The sequence below is a fragment of the Guillardia theta genome, assembly GCF_000315625.1.
Source record: "Guillardia theta CCMP2712 unplaced genomic scaffold GUITHscaffold_15, whole genome shotgun sequence".
NCBI lineage: Eukaryota > Cryptophyceae > Pyrenomonadales > Geminigeraceae > Guillardia > Guillardia theta.
The window spans coordinates 508,316-525,342 of record NW_005434659.1 but is presented as its reverse complement, the minus strand read 5'-3'; the positions used below and the strand labels follow the sequence as shown (position 1 = coordinate 525,342).

The window sequence follows — 17,027 nt, the reverse complement described above, 5'->3', positions numbered from 1 at the left end:
TTGTAAGATATCGTGGGTAGTTCTCTACTTACTTGGTCCAGAGGTAGGGGTGGTGGACGCCAAACGAGCCAATGGAGCATGCGACGGAGCAGGCGGACGAGGTGGAGGCGCTGGAGTCGATCTACTGCGGGTGAGAGGAGGAGAGGAGGAGATATGATGCAGAGAAGGGACAAGATGAGATGAGGATGACGCAGAAAGACCGCACGTTTGCTATGGTTGAATAATCAAGAGGATTTTTTGCACCCGACAATCCAAGAGGGAAATCCTTGCGAGGAGGACGAGGAGGGTGCATTAAATTAGCGTTAGGGGAAGATCACAATCGTAGATGACGTGCAAGGTCAATTGTACTGTTATGTCGAGAGAGAGATGCATCCTTCCCGAATCTTGCGAGCTCACCATGGTTCTTCGATCAGTTTCTTCGACATGCTGTCACAAGGCGCACCCTACAAGGTTAGCAGACTCTTTCCTTCCTCTCCGAACCCTTGTATTGATTCTTCTTCCCCCGACCTCGTCCCCGTCCCCGTCCCCGTCCCCGTCCCAGTTTCGGTGCTCGTCTTGATCACCCTGCCTTTTCCTTGATGAACGTGCTTCCATCTCCTCACCCTGTGCATCAGTTTCGAGTAGCTGTCGATCCAGAAGCAGCGCAAGAAAGGGAAGGCAACTCGGCTCAGCCTGTTCGACTTGAGATCACGTTCCCTGAAAAGTATGAGCCTGAAGAGACTCTCCTCCTCTTCTTCCTCCTCCTCCTTCATATCCTTCTTCTCCTTCGTCTCTTCCTCCATCTTCCACTTCCTCACCCTCACCTTCACCTTCTTGTCTTCTCATCATACTTGTGCTCCTACTTTGTACTTGCTCCCTCAGTGAGGACGAGGAAACGTCACTCATTGCTCCGTCAGGTACCCCGAAGAGGCTCCAGAGATCGAAGTACGCTACTCTCACATCCTCCCCAAGCATGCGGCTGCGCTCAAGGCAAGTTGCTCATACTGCTGTCGAGGAAGCAGCGTGACTGGTGCTGCAGCAACATCTAGATGCTGAGGCTCAGAACCTCTTGGGATGCGTAAGATTCTCCAGATGTTCCTGCCATGCTTGTCCTTGTCATGCTGCTGCTGCTGCTGCTGCTGCTGCTGCTGCCCCACGTCGTGCTTCTTTCTCATCACCATGCAGGCGATGGTTTTCAACCTCGTAACGGCTGCCAAGGAGTGGCTCGAGTCAAACAATTTGAGTGCCGCTCAGGTTCATCCTCCTGTTCCCCTTCCTACTGCTCCTACTGCTGCTGCTGCTGCACCTGTTTCCACCTCCTGCTGCTCTTCTTCAGGCCACTGTCTCACTGTGCAGCGCAGGATTGGGGCGCATATGAGGAGGAGGAGGAGGAGGACGAGAGCAAGAAGCGCAACAAGGCAAGGGTCTGGTTTCGTGTCATAGAGAGCCTGACGAGCATTCAGAGCGGCATTCTGAAGGGGGTGGTCGGGGTCACGCCGGTAGCTACCACACGGGGGGAGCAGGGGGAGGGGACGGGGTGTGGTTTTGAGAAGGGAAGGGGAAGGGAGGGGAGAAGGAGAGGGACAAGAGGATCATGACGAGGATGCAGGTGAACCCCGACAATTTCTTTGCTTGGAGAGCGAAGTTCGAGGCTGATATCGAAGCGCAACGGCAAGGGAGGAAGCGAGTGGAGGAGACAGTTGACAAACATGCAGGAAGGACATCACGGCTGGGTTGAAGGAGAAGCTGCTGAGACCAACAGGTATGGAGCGTCAGGACGAAGGAGGAGAGGAACGAGAGGAGGGAGATGGGAAGGGAGTGGAGAGTAACGGGGAGGAAGAGGAGGGAGAGTATGACAGCGTGCCAGGTCGGCAGCTGTTCGAACGAGATGCATCTTTGTACATGGACACGGATGTTGGGTACGAGTTTCACCTCCTCGTGCTCGCTCGTTCTCAAGTTTTGCTGCAGCTTCAACGACGCGACCTTGTTCGAAGACGAGGTAAATCCTGCTGCTCTCCTCCATCTCAGTGACTGGCCGTCCAGGAGTTCCCAGAGGACGAGGAGGACGAGGAGGACGAGGAGGTCAGCTGCTGGAGAGCATGTGGTGTGCAAGTTGGTAAAGGTCGTTGCCGCAGGAGTTCGACGACGAGGACGAGGACGAGGGTGCAGGGATCGACGAGTCGCTGTTCCAGACGCTGGATGACGAGCTGCCGGACAGCGACTCCGACGACCCTGACTTTGAGCCCGGAAAGTAAAGAAGTTGAAAGTTCGACCCTCGAGCCCCGTTTATCAACATTCGGCGGTGGAGGCAAGAGGAGACTCGTCAACATCCCCACCCCTTCACTTGAATTCCACGACATTCTGTCGGAGCTCGGCCAGCAGCTGCGGGATACTCTTGGTACCTGGTTCAGACGTCAAGGAGAAGGAGAGAAAGGAGGGGGAGGAGGAGGGTGAGGGTGAGGGGGAGGAGGTAGATCGCTGGGGAGGAGGTAGATCGCTGGTGTCTTTTACCGTGCACAACGTTATCTCGGGTACGAACGTTGACCGTCTTGGACTCGATCTCCTCCTTGCCGACGACGAGGATGTAGTTGTACTGCAGAGCCAACTTGAGCACATGGAGCTGCAGGGTTTCGGCAGCTTCACCTGAGCGAGCTGGTTCTCGCGGATCTTCTTCTGCAACGTCTTGGAGGAATCATCCACGTCGACGTAGTAGCCCTCCTTCATCAACACTTGCTGCACTTCGTAGGCGTACGCGAAGTGATCCTGGGAGACAGGAACGATCGCAACCTGCCGACACGCCACATCATCACCTCTAACTCCTCACAGTCCTGAACCTGGCGGGGAGAGAGCCAAAAAGGCCACTTTCCAGCCAAGTGCTCGATGAGGATAGCAGTGAACCTCTCCACCGATCCCTACACGCCCATCACTCGCTGGTCAGGGCGACGATGAAAGCTCTCACCAGGATTGCCCTGTGAACGATGATGGGCCTCTCCTCCTTGTCTCCTCCGTCGGCACCAGCAGACGTCACATACTTCAAGCCGAATCGGATGGGCAGCTGGAAGTCGAGCTGGAGTAGCCATGCTCAGAGTCCCGATGTCGCGCTTGTTCGTCTTACCTGGATAGTCGCGCACTGATGCTTGCGGCCCAGAGCGTCAAACACGTTGATGTCAATCTTGGGACCGTAGAAGGCTCCATCCTGATCTGCCGTCAAGTCGAGTGCCTTCACTCTGAGCCTTGCTGACCTCTGGGTTCTCCTTCCATGCCTTGCCGGTGTTGTTCAAAGCAGCGGCAAGCTACCATGCAGATCAGCACCACGGCGAACTGATGGCGAACTTGCATCCTGACCTGCTTCTCTGCCTCATCCCACATAGCGACCTCTCCGATGAACTTCTGCGGCCTTGTAGACAAGAACATCTCATACTGCAGTCCGAACTTGCCTGAACAAGGCAAACCAAACCATCAACCTTGGCCGACAACAGTGGAGGCAATTATGGCAAGCTGTTTTCAACTTACCATACACGAAGTCGATAAACTTGAGCATGTCCTCAATCTCACCCTGAACATCCTCAGGTTTGCAGAAGATGTGCGCATCATCCTAAGGGGCGCAGGGTGACTGACTGAAAGTCACTTGGTCGCGTTTCAAACCTGCTGAAAACGACGCACGCGAGTCAATCCAGAGAGTGCACCGCTGAGCTCATTGCGGTGAAGCACCTGAGACAACTCTAAGTTGAGGTGATGAGATGTGCATCAAACTTACTCCAAAATCGGCAACACGCCATGGCAGCTCACGGAACGATCGTTGACGCATGGCTAACGAACGGCAGGTCAGGCCTCATCGACTGGGTTCAACTCATGTGCTTACAAAACATGAGGCAATGGCCAGGGCAGTTCATCGGCTTCATGCCGAACTCCTGGCCCTCGACATTGAAGATGAACATGTTCTCCTTGTAATGTGCCGCATGGCCCGAGATCTCCCACAGCTTCAAGTTGTAAACATTCGGGGTGATGACTTCCTGCAGCCAAGCGTGAGCTTTGACATTCAAGTCGGGATCAGAAGGATGACTTGGTAGCCACGCTTGAAGTATTCCGACCGAATGAAGTCAACCAATTTGTTGTAGATCCTTGCTCCATGCGGAAGCCAGAAAGCGCTTCCAGGGCTGAACAAGAAACGTCAAAACCTTGGTGGAGCGAATGGGGAGCTAGACCTGAGCTCGTGAAAGAAGAACAACTCCTGGTGGGGACCCACATTGCGGTGATCTCGCTTCTTTGCCTCCTCCAGTCGGAACCTGATGACCCGATCCCGTCAGCAGGCGTAGCATGACACATGGCACCCGTGTTCTTACAAGTGCTGCTTCAGCTCTTTGCTGTCTGGAAATGACACACCGTAAACACGCTGAAGCGTGTGGTTGCTTGCTTGTCCTTGCCAGTAACTAGGACGATGGATCAGAACGAATGTCACTCCATCTCTTGTGAGATTTACGCGGAAGAGTTCTTCATCACAGCAAAAGCCTTCACTCTTCCAGTATCCGGAAGCTGCCACATGGTCAGCCGCTGTTTCTTTGGATGCCCGAACCCTACATGTGGACCACGGCAGAGATCAATCAAGTCACCACAGCGGTAAGCAGTGCACATGGCGCCATCAGGAACCTGCGATGGCAAGGCTTAGCACACGAAACACGCAGGAAGAGGCTGACTTTTCTCTTGAGCACGTCGATCTTGAAGTCATTGTACTTGAACATCTCCAGTGCTTCGTCCTTGGACATCTCGACTCTTTCAAAGGGATGCTTGCCCTTCACCACCTGCGCAGAAACGTCACCCCCCACCCATCATGACGCACCACTGGCACCTCATCTACATACTTCTCGATGTCCTCCTTGTCACTGGGAGAGATGGTGTTCCCGCCTGCGACGCGGTCAGCGGCATGACGGCAGGAGAGCAGACGTGCCCCTCACCCGCGTACACGTCGTAGTAGAAGCCATCATCAATGGCGGGCCCGACACACAGGTGTGCGCCGAACCTGTTTTCAAGAGCAAGGCCGAGGACGTGAGCGCTGTAGAGATGGGTAAGAGGCGACAGTCTAGCACTCACGAGACAGAGAGGGTCACGCAACCAGATGCAGGAACAGGAGCAGACACGCAGTCGAGCATGAGATTCACCTGGAGTGCCAGAAGGTCTCTCGTCCCTCAGGACTGTCGAACTTGCAGAGCTCGAGCTCAGCGTCGCCTTGCGGCAACTCAGCATGGAGGAGGGAGCAGGGGAGGAGAGCGAACCTTCCAAGGGGCGATGAAGATCCCAGGTCTTGCCATTGACCTTCGCAACGACGGCATTGTTCGCAAGGCCCTTGGAGATCTCCATGGCGATATCGAAGGGGGTGGTCTTGTTCTTGACCCCCTCCTTGACATTCCCGTCAGGCAGGGTGACCTTGATGGGGTCGTTGGGAAGATTTCCCTTCTCAGCCTCACGCTTGGCCTTGATCTTCTCGAACATCTGACGAGCTTCAAGTCAGCGCTGCCACAGCCATCCCCTCCCACAGTACAGGGAACCTACTGCGCCAATGGGTAGATGGGGATGGGTAAGAGGAGGATGCGGGGAGGGAGGAGAGGGAGGAGGGAGGAGCGGAGGTAGACCTCAAGGCGGTACTTCTGGAAGGAAGGCTTCTCGCCCGCTGGCATGTCCTGCCATTGCGGCTGCGCAGGGACAAGACATTCCGTTTGCGTCGCCATGGCGCCACAAATATTTGCAGTGCGCGGGCTCGCAGGTAGAAAAAAGGATAGAAGCCAGATTGTGAGCTATCTGGCACAAACTCTGATCGATCCGACAACAGTTCCTTGTTCATCTTGTTTCAAATGAGCCCGCCTCAAAATTCACTACATAAAACTTTTATTCATATACAATATCACTTCATATTTTAGTCTACAATCTATTGTTTTTTTCTCGTTCCTGCGAGTACCTACCCCCCTACCTCCCTCCCTCAGTTCTTTTTTTCTCTCGCGCTTGCTGAGTCAGCACGAGGCCTCCATCCAGTTTGGCCATTAGCATGAATTATTCTGGATTAATTTAAAATTTAAACAAGATTCTAAAATTTTCATTGCAAATCAGCACACCCCGTCCTACACCTGTTCTGGGGGAGGGTGGGAGATTCATGATTGTGTTGATTTAATTCGCTGATTTTTAAGAATTTATTTGATTCAAATAGTTCTCTGAGGGGAGGCAAGACGATTTGAATCGATTCAGTTCATCTTGACTTGTGGGAGCCGTTAGGTTGACAAAGGCCGCCATGTCGACTTGGCGTTCCCGGCAGCGCAATGGCGATAGGAAGGTGGAGAGTCCAACACTGACAAGACGAGAACAAGGGCTTCGGAACAGGAGAAGCATGAGAGGAGAAGGGAGGAGAACTTCAAGGAAAAGAAGGGAAGGGAAGACAGAGAAGAGCCTCACTGAGCCTGCCGGGCAGGACAAAACCTGCCGGGCGGAACAAAACAGACTCAGAGAAGAGAGGAGCAGAAGCGAGACTCTAAGACTCAGCTTACGGGCAGTGATGGGAGAATCAGATAATTGGATTAGATGACTGCCGCAGTCTCGTTGATTGGAAAAACGTGTTAGTATAGGGCCCCATTATGCTCACATCATTACCTCTGCCTGATTGCCTAATCGTGTCCTACTGTCTATCTAATTTCTGATATACGTGTGAAGATAAGACAGGGAGCTAGCAGGAGTCCAATCATGATCACTGACCTTTTCTTCTAACTTCTGTTCTTTCAGTTCGACAGCAAACTCAGCGAAAGTAGTAGTACTGAGTTGCGCTCCAGGATAGTCGTTGACACTGGCATGACTCGCAACGTCGAGCTGCTCCGAGCCCTGAGCTCGCTGACCTCGGAGATCGACCACATGAACGACTCGATCAAAAAGTCGTACAAGAACTACAAGCAGAGGCTCGACGAGGTTCAGTCCCACCCTGAAACTCCGAGCCCTTCTCGGCGCCCCGTCAGGTCAGCAGGAAGCGAGCCACCGCTGGTTCCCAGGCTCCTCTCCCTCCCGACCCCCCAGGAGATGAAACTCGTTCAGTCTGCCCGGTCCTCTTGGCATGTGTAGTAGAGGAGTGGTGGTGACCGCCGTGGCGCAGGACGCACAGAAGCGGCATCGACTATCGGCCGCTGCGATTGTTCAATGGACGAGAGGATGGCTCCATGACTGCTCGATGCGAGTGCTGCAAACGAGGTGACGAGATTCTTCAGACCCCTGCCCCTCCCTCTGTTCCTCTTCCCACTTCGCTACTGTGCCTCCGTCCTGCCTCCCTCCCCTTGCCTTGTCTCTCTTCCTTCTCTTCCTCTTCGTGACGTTCGCGCCAGTGCTAAGGAGCCCGAGGAAACCACCGCGCGCTGCGGTAGAGACGAGCAGGCCGAGAAGAGGTTAGAGGGCGAGGAGAAGCCTCTTGGTTCCTTACGAGCGTGCAGGAGTTTATGACAGTCTTGACGAGGCAAAGCTGATCCAAGCAGACACGGCGACGCTCCTCAACGTCGTCCACGAGCATGCGGAAAGCATGCAAGTCGTCGTCATCGAGGAGAACGTCAAACTGGCAACCCCTTCCAGCAACGCGCTGCAGCATCGGCCCATCGAGCACAGGCTGCAGCGATGGTGGCTGGAGCTTGCTCCATCCCACCGTCAGAACCTGTATGAGGAGATGCTCAAGGTGCTGCTATCCTCATCCCCCCTACCTCCCATCCGAGTCACCGTCATGCCGCAGTCGTTCGATCACGCGTCCGAGATAGCTCTGACGCTGGTCCCCGAGATCTCCGAGACTTGTTTCAACCCCCTCAGGCTCTCAAAGCTCTTCCAAGAGATCGTCTCCCCCTGGATGATGTATGCTTCATTTCTCGCCCCCTTGCTCCCCAACCCTCAATTACACATCTAATCCTCCCCGGTCCTGTCCTGTCCTGTCCTGTCCTGTCCTGTCCTGTCCTGTCCTGTCCTGTCCTGTCCTATCCTGTCCTGTCCTGTCCTGTCCTGTCCTGTCCTGTCCTGTCCTGTCCTGTCCTGTCCTGTCCTGTCCTGTCCCGTCCCGTCCTGTCCTTCCCATCCCCAACCTCTCTCCCTCAGCAGATCACTCCCTCACTCCTGCCCTCACAGCAAACCGCCAAAGGTTAGGAGAGCAGCCCTCATGATGGGTCGGGACTTGTCGGCTGCCCGGTCAAGATCAGTGCCGACAGAGCAGAGTAGGGCAGTCGATCTCAGGATTTGCTCGCAGCCTTCCTCTTCCCATGAGTCGAGGATGCAGCGGGCGGACCAGGCGATCTCGCGCGCAAAGACGGTCCTTGCTCTGCGAGAGATCAGCCATATCATCGGTGAGTGAAGGGCAGGGTATCGCTCCCCGTCCATCCATGCTGATCCACGTTGCTCAAAGATGCGACGAGGCCCCGCAAGAATGAGATGGAGGCTACACCTGACATGGAGGGTGGAGAGGAGCACTTCAGCAGCGGAAATGAAGGGATGCAGCGCAGCGAACCCGCAGGTGAGGAGAGTGCGGTGACGAGGATGACAAGATAGAGTAACGAGGAGCCGTTCTCAAACTTCACGCTCGCAGGTTTCAACGAGGTTGATGAGCAGCACATGGTCAGCCTGACGACAGCACAAGAGTGTGCGAAGCCTCTGCGGAGAATGACGCTGATGTATCTCCATCCCTTCCTCCTGTCTCCCTCCCGGGCCTCGCTCGCTCGCTCGCTCGCTCACGAAGTTTATCCCTGCCCTTCCTCGCCGTTGACTTGCTTCCTGCCTCGGCCTTTTCCTCCCTTCCCTCTCCTCTGAGGAACTCCATGCTAACGTCGAGCCATGGCAGACACTGGCTCCTGTGCATGACCATGTGGTACAAGTCGGAGGGAACGTGGAGGGTCCGTGAGCTGGACGAAACCAACGAGGACCGGAACCTGCTCAAGAGGATCTTCCGGGACAAGGATATCTCCTTCCTTTCTTCCGATGCCCCTGCCTCCATGCTCGCCCCTCACAGCTCGCTAGCTCGTGTCGCCATCAAGCAGGGGATGGGCGTCAGCGGCGGGGACGGTGTCAGCGGCATGTTTCGTCGGAGCATTCAGATCCTCGAGACCCCCCGAGCCAAAGTCTGCGCGTCGCTCCTCTCACGCGGCATTATCTCTACTACTTGACGGCCCGGGACTGGGCCGGAAGTTCCGACGGTTCACCTCGGATCAGTCACTAGGATCGGAATCAGTGGGAGTGCTCGGCGAGGCCGACTCGAGCCGGGCAACGCCATCAGTGATGAGATCGGACTCGTTACCGCGCGGCACTGAGTTGCCAGTGAACGCCCGGGCGGGGCGGCACTGTCAGCGGATGGCCCGGATCGGCGGACTGGCACCGTCGTACAGGCTCTGATCGGCGGTACAGGATACGGTACGGTACGGGTACCGCAGCGGCGTGAGTGCTTGGCGGCGGGCCCGGCGCTGGGTGCCAGTGTTAGGCTTCCGTGGCAATGTACTCAGTAGCCTCTATGCCAAAGTAATGCAGACATCATATCCGAGTCCGCGGGTGCAGTACTCAGTCGGAGTCACCGGATCCGGGTGAGTGACGGTCGGACGGTCACCGGGTTGTGCCAAGTTTCCCCGGCGGCCGGGCGAGCACACTGTCGCGGCCCCGGGCCCGGCCACGGGGCGGGGCCAGCCCGGGTGGCCGGGCCCGGGGCCAGCCCGGGCAAGTTGGCCTGGCCGCGCCGCTCAAGTCACATCACCCCTATGTTCAACCAAGAAGTACCCCACCCTCCCATCACAGCATAAAAATTTTCGGATATTTTATGGAATATTTTAATTTTGGAATATTTTAAAAGTAGGCAACCCTCTACTCCCGTTCCTTCTACCCCCACAATTGACTACCCCACCCCACCTAAATCGATCTCTTTACCCTCTTCATCCTCTCTCAAAACCTACCCACCACTCCTTGTTCAGAATCAATTTAAAACTCCCTACTTTACTACCCCCCTCCCAGTTCAACTTATCTCGACACCCTGACCCCTTCAGATGGAGTAAAAGCACGGGGTTGCCAGTTTGTATTCTGGGGGTAGTGAGACCTTAGGGGGTTGGAGTGTTCCCCAACTACCCCTCTTTGTTCCTACCCTACCCCCAGATAGTACATTTTATCGTACCCCTGCGCTAGTGAAAACCCACCCACCCCGGGCGGTTGATCAATTACGATTCTATGACCTCACCCCCTATCCAGCCCCCCATACAACATATCCCACCTTTCTAAGACCCATGTATAGGATGACATATGCTATGTCCCTCTAACCTCAAGAGGTCCTATGATGGTCCTAATTAAAACCTATTTCTAGGACCGAGAAGAATTCTTTTAGTCAAATAAAGCCTTGCTCTGTCTACCACCCCCTCCCACCACCCCACCCCACTCTGTAAAGACAAGTCGCAATAGTCTGCATGTACCCCTACCCTCCAGCTAGTTATCCCTCATCTCGACTGTCTCTCTATCTTTTTGTACTGACGAAAAGAGGTAAGACTACCCCTACCCTCATGCCAAGTCCACCCCTGAATTCATGTTGGTTTTTAACCACCCTACCCTTGCATTACGAATGTAGTATGGGTTATTATTACTAGGATGTCGAGGATAACCCCCACCCATAAGTGTTCGCCACCCCTACCCCCTATTATCTCCAGCCCTCATTTTGATGACCCCCATATCCGTACCATTCCTACTCCATTTGGGCGATGGAGATAACCCCCACCCGACTGCAGGGCCGTAAGACACATTACCCCTTTTATTCCCTATAAGTACCCCACCCTTTTGTATCTTGCTCTAGTAATCTGCAGACATCCACCCCCCCTTCAGAAGTCCTAAGGTAGACCCGGACTTCAAATACCACCCCATGGTGACCGATTCATGTCCACCCACCCCTTCACCGGGACCGACTACTCTTGACCCTCTACCCACTTAAAAGTCAAGTCCGACCCCATCTCCTCGAGAGCCTCTACCACCTCACGCATTTTCTATATTAATCTCTATAGATATTTTGCCATAGCCCAAGTCTTTCTGCTCAGGGCTTGGAGAGTTAAAACCACCCACCCATTTTATAACCCCTACCCCCTTTCGTACCTACCCCCACCCCTATCTCCTAGTCACTTCCCTCCCTCCCAGCCTGCTCCCACACTCCCCATCCTCGCCCCCCCTCTCTCCCTAGCACCGTCCTCCCCTTCGGGTCGACTTCACGGCTCTCTCCCTCTCTGTCACCTCCGTTGAGCAGCAGGAAGCTACCGTCCTGCTCTCACTTCATCTTCGAGAGCTTGTCTGATAGCCGTTGCCTCCCACCTCGTTGCAGTGCAACTCGGGTAGACCTCCCACGACCTTTTGGTCCTGGAGGGCATTTCTTGCCACAGCTCCGAAGTGGAGAAGCTTCGCTCTTGTGGTTTTTCAATTATCAGGTCTCAGACACCTCTTGTCTTTCTCTCACAGCTGGTCTATTTCATTATCAAGAGCTTTTGATCAAAACATTGCAAACAGTTTCGACTCAACTAGTTAGATTGACCTCTCAGTTTGACAGCAATACAGGAAGGGAAGGGCACAGATCTTGCTGAATTGCGAACTTTTGATCTCTTCAATGTCTGTTGCAGGACTTCTCCGCCAGCAGATGAGAGATAGCCCTTACTCACACATGGCGCAAGACGATGATACGTACAGCGTGACGTCGTCGCGGATGGATGAAGAACCAGGAGACAAGAAAGTGAAACATAACAAAGTTGAGCAAAAGCGTAGAGAACTCACCAAGCAATATGTCGCTGAACTGCAAGAGATGCTGCCAAATATGGAAGATAATGCTCCCGGTGCTGGCATCAATGTTGTGTTGGAAGGAGTGCTAGATTATCTTCAATCTGTTGATCTCAATGCCACAAAGCCCAGAAATTCTCCTGATCCAAACAACATGCAGAGATCCATGAATAGCACTCAGGAAGAAAACTCGATTATGGTTGATGCTAGCAAGTTGAAGGCTGGTCGTGCATGCGTGAACTTGTCGCACCTCCGCTATTTGTCTGCCTTTGACACGGCTCCTTTTGGCATTGCGATCGCCCGAGCAGACGGGAGGATCATGAGGGTGAATGGAGTCTTTGAGAAGATCATGAACTTTATGCCTGGCAAATGGCGTGGGGAGACAATGTTTTCTCTCACTGCACCGTCGGACTTGCCCTACACCATGCAGGTGTGTTGAGTTTCCGTTGACGGATTCCCTGCTGCTTGATTGCTTTTTCGTCCTGCTAGATAGTTTGTGATGGCGTCTGACTGGTTTTCTTTAGGCCGTCGGCTCCCTGCTGAACGGCTCAGAAGGACCTGTGAACTTGAACAAGCGCTGCGTCAGAGCGAGTGGGGAGGAGATAGATTTGAACGCGCAGATGACATGTCTATGGCGGGACAAGAAGCCCGAGTACTTCTTGTGCTACCTCCGACTCCATGATCCCAACGATGTGCACCATATGCAGCTGCCTCCCTCGTCACGTGTGGAGTCTGTCGCCTCCTCCTACATGGGCAGCCCGGCGGAGCAAGAGGTCGAGTCACCTCCAGACGCGGAAACATTCCACAGGAGCGCAGGAAGCACGCACATGTCAATGGACTGGTCCTCAGCTGGTCTGAACTTCCCCAGCTCGACTTAAGCTGCCACTGTCCGAACTAGATTGTCTGTAGTGTATGTTTAGCTTCTCCTGGTTGATTGCTCGCGTGCTGCATTAAAATAACTTCAAATAGTTGGCGGGCGGCAAAGCCTCAAAGGCCTTGGGATCGTCATGGCTAGTGTATCAACTTGCAGAGCTGCCGGTTGAGGAGGATGAGGAGCTGATCGGCTCACGCAGCCTCGATCGAAGCGATGCATTCTTCGATGGATGCTCCTTTCTCGAGCTGCTTGCACAGCCGCATGAAGCTGTCGTTGTTCTCCTCCAGCAGCGTTCTCGCCTTCATCGCTCCCCAGCGAGTCTGCAAGAAACGTCAGGGCCCTCGAGACGAGGCATGCGGGAACTTGCCGTCTCCTCCCTAACGCGGTTGTTCTGCAAGACAAACTCAAGTCAGACGACTCAGCCACAGGTAGCGGGAGGTCACGAACCCTCAGCTTCTCCGACTCCGCACGGAAGTAGACTTCCTGCAGCTGCTCAAGGTCCTGCTGTCCCCCAGCTGCCCTCTCGTAGAGGCTCAGTTCTCCCATCACCCCAGACAGGCAAACCACGGCCAACTTGTCCACCTGCCATAGGAGTAAGCTGCGCCTGCTCCTCCACGTGTCTCGTCACCTCCTCCTCGTTGAAGGGACGAGCCTTCTTCCACGCCTCCACATCGTCGATGTTTCCTTCCCTGCGGTCGTAGAACTTGCACATCGGCATGGGCTCGACCTGAGGAGCAGGAGGCTCAGGGATCGTCTTAGCCAACCAGCATGCTCCGCCTACCTCGTATCCCTCGATGGGAAGGCCGCACATGTAGCCGGCGAGGATGTGGGCAGCCTCGTGCCTGATCCTCCGCTCCATCGTGTTGGTCTTGTCAAATTGCCACTGAAGGCCGGAAATGACGCCGCCGATGAGGGAGGGAGCGACTGAGCCGACGCCGACCAGAACCAGTGGGATGGAGGCTCCGAGGAAGGTGAGCCAGTAGACAAACCCTCCCGTCTCCCCACCAATCGCAGTCCCCAGCACACCGATGATGGCACTGGAGGCGAAGGCTCCGACAGTGAGCTGGAGCTGGACGTCAGCTCGGGCCCCTTGCATCTCACCTCCTCACCTTCTTTAGATCTTCAGTCTGCACTCCCCCGGAGATGCCGAGGACGGTGTCGAGGTCGAGCTCAGTCTTGAGCATCCTCTTGAGCTCGTTCTGGGAGACAGCGCGGGACTTCACAGGCATGCTGTTCCACTTCTTGAGGACCCCCTGCGACTTGAGCCTGTGGCATGTCCCATGAGCACAAGGGAGGAGAAAGAGAAGCTGAGGACCTCTCGAAAGTGTCGTAGACGTCTGTCGCTGACCCCTCCCACGCCTTCTTGCAAGGCTCCTTGATCTCCTTGAGCGTCTCCTCGAACGACAGAGCTCGATTTCCCGCATTCTCCTCCTTCGCGTCGGTTTGCTGTTGCATGTTCAACGGGCGTCTGCTGGAAGCAGGAGACCTGAAGCTCGTAGCGCTGGTAGGGAGCAGAAGTCAGAGCAGCACGACTGACAAGGATCGTCCTCCTCACCATCTGCGCGAGCAGAGACGAGGAGCAGAGTGCAGGAGCAGGGCACGCGGTGCGGCAAAGCAGGCCTCATTGGAAGCCATCCAGGAATGGCTGTCCGAGTCCGAGCCCCATGCTCCCACGCTCTTGGTGTTGGGGCGCGAGGCCTGCACGGAGATCTGGGTGAGAGCAAAGGTAGGCTGGCAAAGCGCCACTAGACACAGAGACGACAGAATCTGGGCCCTCATTGCTGCACTGGACCTGCCAAAGGACTTTGTCACTGCCAAGAGAGTGCGAATCGCCACTGATGTGGAGCTTGACAGAAACCCTGAGCCTCCGCATCATGGAGCTTGGACCTCTTCTCTTTCATGCCCAGCATGCGTTGCATATCATTGACAGTTACTCACAAGCATTCAGAACATGAGTCTACGTCCTAACCTCACATGTTCGGCGCTTTTTCAGCTCCCTTCCCCCTACAACTCCTCTTGCCCTGTCCTGTGCTGTCCTGTCCTGTCCTGTCCTGTCCTGTGCTGTCCTGGTCTGTCCTGTCCTGTCCTGATCGGTATGTCTGGTGATCTCTTGCCTTCACTCCCTCACTAAAGCATCTCCACGACCTCCAATAATTGATCTCCTCTTATATGTGAACACAATGTAACGGTCACTCTTCCATTTATAACGGTTGATTTCACCCGGCCGACCGGGCCGGCCGCCGGCGCCGCCGGGGCCTGGCGCCGCCGGGCGGGCCTCGGGCCCGCCGCCGCCGCGGCACTGCGGCCGCCGCCGTCAGCGGCGCAGTCAGTGCGGCACTAGTCCGATCATCGGATAGTCCGATCACTGCTGAGCCTAGTAGCCGGATAGACTCTAGCCTGTCGGGTTCAAGTTTGAGTAAAGGCGGAGCCTAGTAGCCTGAGTGACTGCCGCTGAGTAGCCTGACACGATGTACCGTACCGTGACGGTGACCGTCTGTGAACGACTCGGCGATCTGCCATGATCGCTCTGATCGTCGCGCATGAAAGCACTCACTGGGCTGTCGGACTGCACTGAGCCCGCCCTGCCGGCGGCGGCTGCACTCGGAGCCCGGCGGGTCACCCGGTGACCGGTCTCCGCATCAGTCTGGTGGCTCACCGTCGTCGGACCGCAGTGACCCGGCTCGGTGACTTGGCTTGATGGCCCTCAGTGAACTCACGACTGAACTTGCCGCCTTAGTTCCGAAGTTCAAGGCTGCCAGGCCGAGTGTTGCAACTCAGTCCTGAAGTCGACCAACTTGAATGTGCGGATACTTTGCACGATAGAACAGAACACGAGTGAGAGCCTGATTATTGCAATCAGCGCTCACTGCTGCTTTTAGATTGCAGAGCCACTGTGAAGTCATGGTGGGATGAATCTCGGCAGTTGTTGCCAGAAATTTGTAAAATGTCTTGCCAGGACGAGAGAATTCTTTGCGCTCCCTTCTGACAAAGGGTGTGCAGACCTTGTCCAGATACACCAGTATCAAGTTTGGAAACGCAATGAAGGCCAGAGACTTGACTGATGTGATTGTTTATTTACACTAAAATACTCTACAAGTGAACAGAACTCTGATAGGTGTCTACCAGAGCTTGAGGAATTGGTTGATTTCTGGAGAAGCTTCCTCAACGAAACAATAATCCAAGTGCTGTTGGTTGTTGATGAGACAGAATTCCCTTTCCCAGAGCAGCCTCTCTTCGTTAAAATCGAAGTTATGGCATTCGTCCTCAGGACAGCGGTAATCGGATGAGGTCCTCAGCAAGTTGGCCCACTTGTTGTAGTTAACCATGTTGGCGTCTGCATTCTCCTTGGAAATCTCCTCGTTGAACGATCTCTTGTTCGCTGACGTGCTGATCAATTCTTCCATTCCCGCGTGCATGTTTTGTGTGTGGAGGCTGTTAGTGTGGAACGCGTGTAGCCGTCCTCTTCTATAAATTCTGTTGCGCCGATTGGCGGCCTCGATCCTGTGGTAATGATATATCCAAAAGACTTCTTTTCATCTCGGGGTAAGCATATCCCTCTGCAGGGGATACGAACAAGGAATTGTTCAAAAGATATCTGTCATCAAAGTCATGCTAAGCGTGCTGACTCTCATGGTCGATCACACTGACGCGTAATTTTACGGCAGGTGACCTTGTGATTTCCGGATCCGAACGCCTGGCCTAATTGCCACCCACCCCTGATTGTCGCATTCTTGTTCGTTAAAGTACCCGTACCAGAGAATGTCATTGTCACGAGATTTCAAGTTACTCGAGTACCCCTACCCCTAGGACTAGCCGGATATATCCGAGTCAACTGTAATGTACCCCCTAAAATATATGAGATTATTACCCCTCATTGTATACCCTCTACCTCTCAAACCCAGACCGCCTGCATCCATGACCGGAAATCCAGGTCACGCGGATCGGCTTTCTCTGCTACATTTACTTTTATTTATAAAATAATATATATATATATATATAGATACTTTATTAACTAAAACTTGATGGTAGCGGAAGCCCCCGCCCTCGCCGGAGACTCCCGCGTGTCGGAAATATCCGCTTCAGCATCGAGGCAGCTCCAGACCATCACTCTAGCAATTTGGTTTAGAGGGTTTAGGTTCATGGTTCAGGTTTAGGTCAATATTTTAGTTTCAAGTTTGAGTACCATAGCAATTTAGGTTCAAACTTTTTTATGAAATTTGAAATTATTGTAAAATATTTCTTGATCTTCGTTCGCAGTTTACAGGAAAACAAATACCTCCCAGGGGTGGGTGTTCATAATAGTCATGATACTGCTATGGCATGGGTGGGGTGGTAACGTTGGGTTGTACCTCTATGAGTCCCTTGAGGCGCATGTGCGGATGAAGAGAAGACGCAGGATGGA

The 17,027-nt window shown here is 54.2% G+C and overlaps 6 protein-coding genes across 6 annotated transcripts; 3 read left to right on the top strand and 3 right to left on the bottom strand.

Annotated features, from left to right (window-relative positions):
* Positions 1 to 71: 71 nt before the first annotated feature.
* GUITHDRAFT_104049 (hypothetical protein) lies at positions 72 to 2,234 on the top strand (the record flags this gene model as incomplete). Its single annotated transcript, XM_005837158.1, has 10 exons — positions 72 to 130; positions 414 to 546; positions 615 to 703; positions 897 to 1,009; positions 1,336 to 1,408; positions 1,695 to 1,741; positions 1,847 to 1,898; positions 1,948 to 1,978; positions 2,023 to 2,061; positions 2,115 to 2,234. 10 exons carry the CDS (start codon positions 72 to 74, stop codon positions 2,232 to 2,234), a joined length of 756 nt encoding a protein of 251 aa, XP_005837215.1.
* Positions 2,235 to 2,241: 7 nt separating this feature from the next.
* On the bottom strand, positions 2,242 to 5,710 carry GUITHDRAFT_93029 (hypothetical protein). Its single transcript, XM_005837157.1, has 23 exons — positions 5,607 to 5,710; positions 5,250 to 5,466; positions 5,136 to 5,202; positions 4,932 to 5,029; positions 4,826 to 4,881; positions 4,674 to 4,778; positions 4,558 to 4,626; positions 4,460 to 4,512; positions 4,323 to 4,409; positions 4,185 to 4,265; positions 4,043 to 4,136; positions 3,842 to 3,992; positions 3,737 to 3,789; positions 3,625 to 3,690; positions 3,493 to 3,574; positions 3,325 to 3,416; positions 3,222 to 3,272; positions 3,095 to 3,175; positions 2,939 to 3,046; positions 2,814 to 2,891; positions 2,623 to 2,766; positions 2,491 to 2,572; positions 2,242 to 2,381 (listed from the first exon to the last, which is right to left on the bottom strand). Exons 1-23 carry the CDS (start codon positions 5,700 to 5,702, stop codon positions 2,320 to 2,322), a joined length of 2,073 nt encoding a protein of 690 aa, XP_005837214.1. The 5' UTR covers positions 5,703 to 5,710; the 3' UTR covers positions 2,242 to 2,319.
* Positions 5,711 to 6,807: 1,097 nt separating this feature from the next.
* On the top strand, positions 6,808 to 9,134 carry GUITHDRAFT_104047 (hypothetical protein; the record flags this gene model as incomplete). The annotated part of the gene is made up of 10 exons (XM_005837156.1): positions 6,808 to 7,052; positions 7,103 to 7,197; positions 7,329 to 7,388; positions 7,434 to 7,669; positions 7,724 to 7,839; positions 8,107 to 8,176; positions 8,225 to 8,321; positions 8,381 to 8,488; positions 8,561 to 8,612; positions 8,813 to 9,134. 10 exons carry the CDS (start codon positions 6,808 to 6,810, stop codon positions 9,132 to 9,134), a joined length of 1,401 nt encoding a protein of 466 aa, XP_005837213.1.
* Positions 9,135 to 11,142: 2,008 nt separating this feature from the next.
* Positions 11,143 to 12,719, top strand: GUITHDRAFT_151257 (hypothetical protein). Its single transcript, XM_005837155.1, has 2 exons — positions 11,143 to 12,181; positions 12,276 to 12,719. The coding sequence occupies exons 1-2, from the start codon at positions 11,585 to 11,587 to the stop codon at positions 12,627 to 12,629; spliced, it is 951 nt and encodes a 316-aa protein (XP_005837212.1). The 5' UTR covers positions 11,143 to 11,584; the 3' UTR covers positions 12,630 to 12,719.
* On the bottom strand, positions 12,686 to 14,419 carry GUITHDRAFT_151256 (hypothetical protein). The gene is made up of 8 exons (XM_005837154.1): positions 14,181 to 14,419; positions 13,941 to 14,126; positions 13,735 to 13,891; positions 13,407 to 13,688; positions 13,254 to 13,352; positions 13,073 to 13,207; positions 12,993 to 13,016; positions 12,686 to 12,945 (listed from the first exon to the last, which is right to left on the bottom strand). Exons 1-8 carry the CDS (start codon positions 14,402 to 14,404, stop codon positions 12,817 to 12,819), a joined length of 1,236 nt encoding a protein of 411 aa, XP_005837211.1. The 5' UTR covers positions 14,405 to 14,419; the 3' UTR covers positions 12,686 to 12,816.
* Positions 14,420 to 15,681: 1,262 nt separating this feature from the next.
* On the bottom strand, positions 15,682 to 16,066 carry GUITHDRAFT_151254 (hypothetical protein). Its single transcript, XM_005837153.1, has one exon. The coding sequence runs from the start codon at positions 16,039 to 16,041 to the stop codon at positions 15,745 to 15,747; it is 297 nt and encodes a 98-aa protein (XP_005837210.1). The 5' UTR covers positions 16,042 to 16,066; the 3' UTR covers positions 15,682 to 15,744.
* Positions 16,067 to 17,027: the final 961 nt, after the last annotated feature.

Coding starts and splice junctions, on each gene's coding strand:
- GUITHDRAFT_93029 (XM_005837157.1), bottom strand. CDS start 5,702: ATGGCGACGCAAACGGAATGTCTTGTCCCTGCGCAGCCGCAATGGCAG. Junction 4,779..4,825: donor TCGAGAAGTATGTAGATGAG/GTGCCAGTGGTG, acceptor GTTTCTGCGCAG/GTGGTGAAGGGCAAGCATCC. Junction 3,790..3,841: donor TGGCCATTGCCTCATGTTTT/GTAAGCACATGA, acceptor GCCGTTCGTTAG/CCATGCGTCAACGATCGTTC.
- GUITHDRAFT_151257 (XM_005837155.1), top strand. CDS start 11,585: ATGTCTGTTGCAGGACTTCTCCGCCAGCAGATGAGAGATAGCCCTTAC. Junction 12,182..12,275: donor ACTTGCCCTACACCATGCAG/GTGTGTTGAGTT, acceptor GGTTTTCTTTAG/GCCGTCGGCTCCCTGCTGAA.
- GUITHDRAFT_151254 (XM_005837153.1), bottom strand. CDS start 16,041: ATGCACGCGGGAATGGAAGAATTGATCAGCACGTCAGCGAACAAGAGA.
- GUITHDRAFT_151256 (XM_005837154.1), bottom strand. CDS start 14,404: ATGAGGGCCCAGATTCTGTCGTCTCTGTGTCTAGTGGCGCTTTGCCAG. Junction 14,127..14,180: donor CGTCTCTGCTCGCGCAGATG/GTGAGGAGGACG, acceptor GCTCCCTACCAG/CGCTACGAGCTTCAGGTCTC. Junction 13,892..13,940: donor GTCTACGACACTTTCGAGAG/GTCCTCAGCTTC, acceptor GACATGCCACAG/GCTCAAGTCGCAGGGGGTCC.